Source organism: Leopardus geoffroyi, chromosome B3, assembly GCF_018350155.1.
Source record: "Leopardus geoffroyi isolate Oge1 chromosome B3, O.geoffroyi_Oge1_pat1.0, whole genome shotgun sequence".
Lineage (NCBI taxonomy): Eukaryota > Metazoa > Chordata > Mammalia > Carnivora > Felidae > Leopardus > Leopardus geoffroyi.
The window spans coordinates 72,743,315-72,752,331 of NC_059337.1; the positions used below are offsets into that span (position 1 = coordinate 72,743,315).

The 9,017-nt window shown below is 38.9% G+C and overlaps 1 gene segment (V, D, J or C); it reads left to right on the plus strand.

Moving 5' to 3' along the window:
* Positions 1-3,182: 3,182 nt before the first annotated feature.
* On the plus strand, positions 3,183-4,702 carry LOC123583334. The segment is given in 2 exon segments: positions 3,183-3,335; positions 3,521-4,702. Coding segments are annotated over 2 exon segments (489 nt in total).
* Positions 4,703-9,017: the final 4,315 nt, after the last annotated feature.

The window sequence follows — 9,017 nt, forward strand, 5'->3', positions numbered from 1 at the left end:
CTCTAAAGAAGACATCCGGATGGCCAACAGGCACATGAAAAGATGCTCAACGTCGCTCCTTATCAGGGAAATACAAATCAAAACCACACTCAGGTATCACCTCACGCCAGTCAGAGTGGCCAAAATGAACAAATCAGGAGACTATAGATGCTGGAGAGGATGTGGAGAAACGGGAACCCTCTTGCACTGTTGGTGGGAATGCGAATTGGTGCAGCCGCTCTGGAAAACAGTGTGGAGGTTCCTCAGAAAATTAAAAATAGACCTACCCTATGACCCAGCAATAGCACTGCTAGGAATTTACCCAAGGGATACAGGAGTACTGAGGCATAAGGGCACTTGTACCCCAATGTTTATAGCAGCACTCTCAACAATAGCCAAAATATGGAAAGAGCCTAAATGTCCATCAACTGATGAATGGATAAAGAAATTGTGGTTTATATACACAATGGAATACTACATGGCAATGAGAAAGAATGAAATATGGCCTTTTGTAGCAACGTGGATGGAACTGGAGAGTGTGATGCTAAGTGAAATAAGCCATACAGAGAAAGACAGATACCATATGTGTTCACTCTTATGTGGATCCTGAGAAACTTAACAGAAACCCGTGGGGGAGGGGAAGGAAAAAAAAAAAAAGAGGTTAGAGTGGGAGAGAGCCAAAGCATAAGAGACTGTTAAAAACTGAGAACAAACTGAGGGTTGATGGGGGGTGGGAGGGAGGGGAGGGCGGGTGATGGGTATTGAGGAGGGCACCTTTTGGGATGAGCACTGGGTGTTGTATGGAAACCAATTTGACAATAAATTTCATATATTGAAAAAAAATAAAAAAAAATAAAAAAAGACTTATCTACAGTTTCTAGGTGCTCACAAGGACAAGAGCACTCTTAATCCCCTTGACCTTGTTAACCCCTCCCTCAGCTCTCTCCTTTTAGGTAACCACAAGTTTGTTCTCTTTAATTAGGAGTCTATTTATTGACTTATTTCTCCTTCTGTCTTAATTTTTCCCTTTGCTTATTTCATTTGTTTCTTAAATTCCATGTGAATGAAAGCATATGGTATTTGTCTTTCTCTGACTGACCTGTACCCCTTAGCTAGCCCTCTCTAGCTCCATCTATGTTGCGGCAAATGGTAAGATTTCATTGTTTTTTTTTATGGCAGAATGATATTCCGTTATACTTTTATATCTTTTTTTTTTTGACTTAAATTCAAGTTAGTTAACATATAGTAGAATACTGGTTTCAGAAGTAGAATTTAGTGATTCATCACTTACATATAACACCCAGTGCTCATTCCAACAAATGTCCTCCCTAATGCCCATCACCCACTTAGCCCATTCCCTCCACCCAAACCTCTCCAGCAACCCTCAGCTTGTTCTCTGTATTTAAGAGTCTTTTATGGTTTGCTCCCTCTCTGTTTTTATGTTATTTTTCCTTCCCTTCCCCTGTGTTCATCTGTTTTCTTTCTTAAATTCCACAAACAAGTGAAATCATAGGGTATTTGTCTTTCTCTGACTTATTTCGCTTAGCATAAAACACTCTAGCTCCATCCATGTTGTTGCAAATGGCAAGATTTCATTCTTTTTTATCATTGAGTAATATTCCATTGTGTATATACATATATACCACATCTTCTTTATCCATTCATCAGTCAATGGACATTGGGGCTCTTTCCAGAATTTGGCTACTTTTGATAGTGCTGCCATAAACATTGGGGTGCATGTGCCCCTTTGAATCAGCATTTTTGCTTCCTTTGGATAAGTACCTAATAGAGCAACTGCTCAGTCATAGGGTATTTCTATTTAAAAAATTTTTGAGGAACCTCCATACTGTTTTCCAGAGTGGCTGGACCAGTTTGCATTCCTACCAATAGTACAAAAGCGTTCCCCTTTCTCTGCATCCTCACCAATATCTATTGTTTCCTGCATTGTATGTGCTTTTATATATTCTTAAGATCTAGTAAATTACCCCATTGAAACTAAAATCCATAAATATTTATGGATTTATTTTGAACTAACGTAAATAAATCAAATAATTAGCAGGAATTGAAATTTACCAAATTATTTGCTGATATTAATTTCCATGAAATTTCATAAAAGTAGTCTTTTATGCAGTTCTCTTCTTTTCTGACCATCTGTATTTCCTTCATCAGGAAGCATGGGATGGGGGCTGGGGATCTGTATCTGCTGAGTTGCTTTGTTATAAAGTGATCTTGGATGACGGTTTCAGTCCACCAGGGGGCACTCTAGGTTTTACAAGAAACAAAGACTTTCTGATGGTACAAGGGTTGAACAGTTTATAGGGAGAACAGAAATCCTGTGAGCCAGTCAAATTATAGATAGCAAAGGTGGGGGGGGGGAGAAGAGGGGAACAGTGTTTGTATAAAGTTCATTTCAGGTTTTTAGTTCTGCCATTGCATATACACTTCAGATCTGGAGTCCATATCTTAATAAATGCATTATGAAGATAATTCTTGGAGCACAGGTACCAGGATAGGAATATTTTTGGGCATCGAAGTCATGGAAACTCAACAGAAAACATCCCATTACTTGTCTTCAATTTTTTAATTGTTATGAATAAAATTCCCCACACCCACTGACAAAGAAAACTATTTCAATATGCCTAAATATCCTACCTTTTCATATATCTCACCTGACAGTGAAGTGAACAAGAATGAATAGAAGAAAAGAGATAAAAATAAGGAACAAAAACAGAAGGAAAGGGAGATGACAGTATTTACTTTGACCAGCAACATGTGGCCTGGCCAGAATCAGCTGTGTGTGAAACAGGTGTCCACAAGTTGCACAGGAGAGGTAGATAGGTGGAAATTACACCAGAGTGGACATTATGCAGACATCCATATTTTTTACCAACTGAATTCTGGTTGGAATAATTTCCTATTTCGTCTGTCTTGGTCTCTAGAACTCTCCTGATCTCAAGAAATTGTATTTACTCCTACAATACACAATGCATGCTATCAGATAGTTTTTCTTTATCAGTATTTTTATACAACTGAATTTTCACATTGTCTGTCCAACTATACAGTTTGGGGAATGGAGTCATTCTTCAAGGTTGTGTAACTCACTGAGGCACTGACTCTTCTAGAAATATCATTCACCCACGCGGTGGGTGGAGTCTCAGTCCGGGGACTGACAGGGTTCAGGTGTGATTGGTGCTTAGTGATTCTGGAGGGATGTGGTGACTGTTGACAACACAACTTCTCTGACCCAAGACTCTACACTCTTCAGAGTAGGGGTGAAGGCACGTCAGCGACCAGACAAGGAGTCATGAAGAGACAGCGGGGAGCCCTGCTGGGGCTTCTGTGGGTGCAGGTTTGCTGTGAGTGGGGGTGTCCCAGACGGGGGCAGGGGAGGTTCACAGCCTGCAGTGGAGGGGGAGCTGCACAGAGCTCCTGCAGGGTCTCACCCTCAGCGGGTGTTCCCGGGAATACTCTGTGGGTTTGAAAACTGCCTCAGTGGCTCTGCAGTGACTTCTTTTGTGTTTGGTTTTGTCTTTCCAAGCAGGGGTGAGAGGGATGGACGTGGAGCAGACACCTGCAGCCCTGAGCCTCCAGGAGGGAGCCAGCTCTACCCTGAGGTGCAATTTTTCCAGCTCGGTGAACAACGTGCAGTGGTTCCGACAGAACCCCGGGGGCGGCGGCCTCACCCGGCTGTTTTACATAGTTTCAGGGATGAAGCAGGATGGGAGGTTGAACTGCACGGTGAACACTAAGGACCGGCACAGCAGCCTGCACATCAGGGCCTCCCAGCAGGAAGACTCAGCCACCTATCTGTGTGCGGTGCAGGCACAGTGCTCCCTGCTGCTCTGCAGCCTGTCCCCAAACTGCAGCTGGGCTCCCAGCCCAGGCTCCTCCACCAGGAAGCCTTCCTTGTGCAGCCGCATTTGCACAGGGTGCTTGGGACCATCTGGGGCTTTGCAGGCTCAAAGCTGGTGGTGGTAAACCTTGCCAATAAATTATTTAAAAATGAAAGTGTGTATGTGCACATTGCATAAAGCATATTGGAGGGATGTTAGTTCTTAAAATGTTTAGAATCTCTGATTTTGGAAATTGTTGCCACATGGGAAAGCAAAGATCCGTAGGTTTTGAAATAGAAATTTAAGATAAAGATAAGAGTTTCAATGGAGAAGAATAACATTTTCATGTGAAGTTTTAACTGATTCAATATCTGATTATTAACACAGAAGATAATCTGAAATTAAAATTTCTCATAACTTAAGACATGGTAAGATATATAGACCAGCATTCTGAAAGCTAATGTGTTAGACATAAAAATATAACATAAGACTATTGGGATTGAGATGACCCAGACAGGGTTAGAACATTTTGTTGAATGATTGCTGTTTATTGGATTTTTGAAAGGAGTTAGTAATATTTTATTTTGAAATTCAGGTTTTAAAGCTGACTTTACATTTGCTGTTCAGACTCCTGTCATACAAACAACTCCTTGGTAAATTATCACATTCCTATCATAGATTAGTTTTCAACTCTTGTCTTTCCAATACTGCAGATGTTATTTTTGACTTGGTATAAAACAGTGCATGTTAAATATAGAAAATATGTAATAACCAAAGTTTGAAATTGATAATTGTGTACCCAGCCAATTTATTATTGTTTGTTTTGCTCTCTTCTTAAATTCTAATATAACTTGGATTCTGATTCTTTTCACTCAATGTTATATCCTGAATTGAGTCTTGTCCTCTAACACCTGCTTTTAAATAGCTCAGTGAAAGATTTTCAGAAGTCACTATATTTTTAATTTTCTTCTTCTATCTTTTGCAAAATTTGGCAGTCCTCTTTCTATGTGTTCTGAATATTTTCTTAAAAAATTTTTTTTAATGTTTATTTATTTTTGAGAGAGAGACAGAACATAAGTGAGGGAGGAGCAGAGAGAGAGGGAGACACAGAATCCAAAGCAGGCTCCAGGCTCTGAGCTGTCAGCACAGAGCCCGATGTAGGGCTCGAGCCCACTAACTGTGAGATCATGGCCTGAGCCGAAGTCAGATGCTTAACCAACTGAGCCACCCAGGAACCCCTGATTATTTTCTTTTTGAGATAATGTGACCTGTGATTCCCTTGAGAGTCTAGTGATGGCATGTATTTTATGTGTATTTGAGGGAAATTAAAAGTAGAGGTGACTTATTCAAGAATATGACTGAGAATTAGACTCTTTTCAAAATTGTGTAGTACGTTTTCACATCTACACTCATATAATTTAGAAGGGAAAGTTGTATCTTTCAATCATTATTATATAGCACAAACTTGTTTACATAGTTGATCATCAGTAGATGTTTATTAAAGAAAGGAAAGGTGAATTCTGCTATCTATTTAGAATTTTTATTTAAGCTTGTGAGTAAATTAAATGTATAAGTTGACGTGTGAAGAATAAACACTTAACAGCCTATATTTGGTTATTGAAGAACATAGTATTTTCTTCTGTTGATCTATGTATTTTTCAATAAAGCTCAATTGTTTTAAGGAAAAAAATGTCTTCCTAGACATTTAATTTTTATTGTTCCTTATGACTGGAATCCTTTTTCCTGGGATATGTGGGAAAAGTTTTCATATACATTTATATAAATGCACCTTACTTAAGTCTTCCTAGTGGATTGCAGAAGACATTTATTTATTTATTTATTTTTTTTTCAACGTTTATTTATTTTTTTTTTTTGGGACAGAGAGAGACAGAGCATGAACGGGGGAGGGGCAGAGAGAGAGGGAGACACAGAATCGGAAACAGGCTCCAGGCTCTGAGCCATCAGCCCAGAGCCCGACGCGGGGCTCGAACTCCCGGACCGCGAGATTGTGACCTGGCTGAAGTCGGACGCTTAACCGACTGCGCCACCCAGGCGCCCCTACAGAAGACATTTAGATTAGCGTTTATTATAGAGATAGCCGGCTACAAATTTCCCTGTCTCATCTCCATGTTTTGACTGAATTAAACAATCCTTGTGCAGGTTTTTTTTTAAAGGTAATTTTTTTAGTGTTGAAGATTGAATCATTGTAAAGAAAGAATTTGCATAAATAATTATTTTCCTTATTCTTCCACCCCTGGTCAAAGGCAGGCTATTTTCTCTACTCTTCCCCCTCCCCCCCACCCCCGCCCCTTGTATTATATCAAAAATAAATAAACATTAAAAAAATTAAAAAAAGGTAATTCTTTTAGTGTTGAAGATAGAATCAATATAAGGAAAGAATTTGCATGAATAATTATTTTCCTAATTCTCCCACCCCGGCTCAATGGCAGGCTAATTTTCAAGACATCTCATATTCTTCCTAAAGATGGATACAATTGGTTATTTGGTATGATGAGAATGATCCCTCTTGGCTGAGTTATGGTGGTCAGTTATAAGCTAACTGGTTTGTTGTTGTAGGGAAAGTCATTAGGTTAAATTAGGTTTAAAATATTTGAATAGAAAGGTTGGTATTGTAGCCCAACGCCTCAATCAGCTTTTATTATTTGATTATTTGGTTATACCGTTGGCTCTTGTGCAGAAGGAAGGCAAGTCTTGATTGTTCCATTTCCTCCAAGCCTGATAAGGAGTCAGAGGGAAGCACAGCTTATATTTTACTGTTTTCTTCCTTCTTAAACCGAATTAGAAGAGAGAGAAGGTGCAGTTACTATTAGCTCAACTGCTTTCTCAAACTTAAGTGAGAACGTATCCAACGGAAGAAAAAACACTAGCCAGAGTATGCAGAGTCAGTTCATAGCTTAGATCCAGACACATTCAGGCTTTAAAGCTTCATCATGGTTGGCAGATTTGTTGCTACTGTCTCTGGACAGTTTATCACAGGCTTTATCACAGAAATTCTTTCTTCTGTTGTTCTAAAAGCCAGAAGTTGAATTAATTTCATGGGGCTGATATCATGATGCCAGCAAGCCTGTACCCCCTCTAGAGGCTCTAGGGAGAAACTATTCTTTGTGTCTTCTTGCTTTGGCTGCTGCCTGCATTTTTTGGCTTGTGACCACATCGCTCTAACCTCTGCTTCCATGGTTTCATTGATTTCTCCTGTCTGCAAACCTCCCTCCACTTCCTCTTAAAAGTATGCATGTGACTCCATTGGGCCCAGGATTCTCTCTCCATCTGAGGATCCTTAACTTAATCATACCTCCAAGGTTTTTATTTCTATTTTGTTTTTCTTTCTCTCCATTTTCACCTGATATTTATTTATTTATTTATTTATTTACCATTATTTTGCCCCTTACAGTCGGCATGGTTGCTGCTGTCTTTTCTAAACTGAGGAAATAATATACGTATTAAGGGGCCAGTTGAAAAGTAGAAACCACATCAATTATTTTATTTTCTCAGTGTTTTAGATTTTTATTAAGGAAAATCTATAGAAAGTGGACCACTTTTATTTAGAGTCATATCTATGAATATTGAAATTTAACATGTGATATAGATTCATCTGAGCATTATACAATCATGATACAGAACGACTTCATTGCTCCAGCCAAATCCCTTGTTCTGTAACTTTCTAATCACACTGACTCCCATCCATAACTTTTTGCACACCTTGTTTGTTCTTTGATATTTTTATCTTAAAGGAATGTCATATGAATAGAACCAGACAATACATAGTCTTTTGGTAATGGCGTCTTAGTGAGAAGAAGCTCGTGCCATGGTCACCTGCATGATTTCTGCCTCTTCCTTACTCTCGGTGTTTCCTATCCCTGATTCTTTTTTTTTTTTTTTTTGAGAAAAAAAATCTTTTTATTTGTTCTTTTTTTTTTTTTTTGAGAGAGAGAGAGGTTGCAAGTGAGTGAGGGGCAGAGAGAGAGAGAGGGAGAGAGAGAGAGAGAGAGAGACTCCCATGAGGGCCAGAGAGAGAGAGAAAGGAGAGGGAGGAGAGAAAGAAAGAGAGAAACAGAGATCACCCAAAGCAGGGCTCGAGCTCATCATAAGCTGGGCATGAGTTCACCCAATGTGGGACTCAAACTCATGAACAGTGAGATCATGACCTGAGCTGAAGTCAGATGCTTAACTGACTGAGCCACCCAGGCACCCTATCTCTGATTTTTTTTAACTTTTAGTTATTTTTATAAAAATAACTCATAATTTCAAGTGTTTAGACTCTTTTAGAGATTTAATTCATAGTCCTAGAAGAAAAACACTACAACCATTAATAATGGAATGGTTCAAGGGCGTGTTAGACCAACTCATATTTTCAAGTCGAGACATGTTATTTATACAAGTCTAATTATATCTATTCTAGTCTAAATTTTTCCAACATTTTAAGACATATTTTATTGATTAAAATTCGCTGTCCTCATACTAGTTGGGGTATGTTTATTATTTGGCTTTTCTAGGAGTTGACATAATATAACACGTCCAACAAGTTTTTACCTTTGTTTCAATAACCGTGGCTTTGCAGAGCTGAGTTATAGCATCAGGATGGGTATTGTCTCAGGTAAAGGCTATACTCAAACAAGTTATTTTATTAGTAAGAGAACAAAGGTAATTCAGAAATTATAACATTTATCATTAAAGTGGGAATATATTTCTAAAAGGACAAAGACACAAAAGAATGAAAAGAAAAGTATGAGAATCAGTGGTGCCAACCATCAAAGAGAATTCTCTTCTAAATGGGCTTGGACAGAGTTGTCTGTTTCGAGCAATATGTTTGTTTCAAGTTTCTTGGGTCAGCACTCACTTCTGTGAATGGTCTGCTTCTGCTGATTCTCTCAAGAACCTCAGTTTAAGATTTCTGATATGAGCAACATTTTCCATTCTTGTCAATGAAGGATCCATAATGTCATAAGAGTTAGTAAGTGTAACCAAGGATCCATTTCTAGTAGTTTATCTACTGAACTGGTAATAAATAATACCTAATAAGGTCATTTCACATGACTCCATGGACATCTTCCTCTGGGGTTTTGTTCAGATATGATTAAATGAAAGGCCAGAGAACAATCTGGGCCTGGGATGAAAGGAAAAGTGTGAAGGGTTTGTAGATCGAGTTCTGTTTGTGAAGGTTGGACTATGTGTGGGTTGGGACAT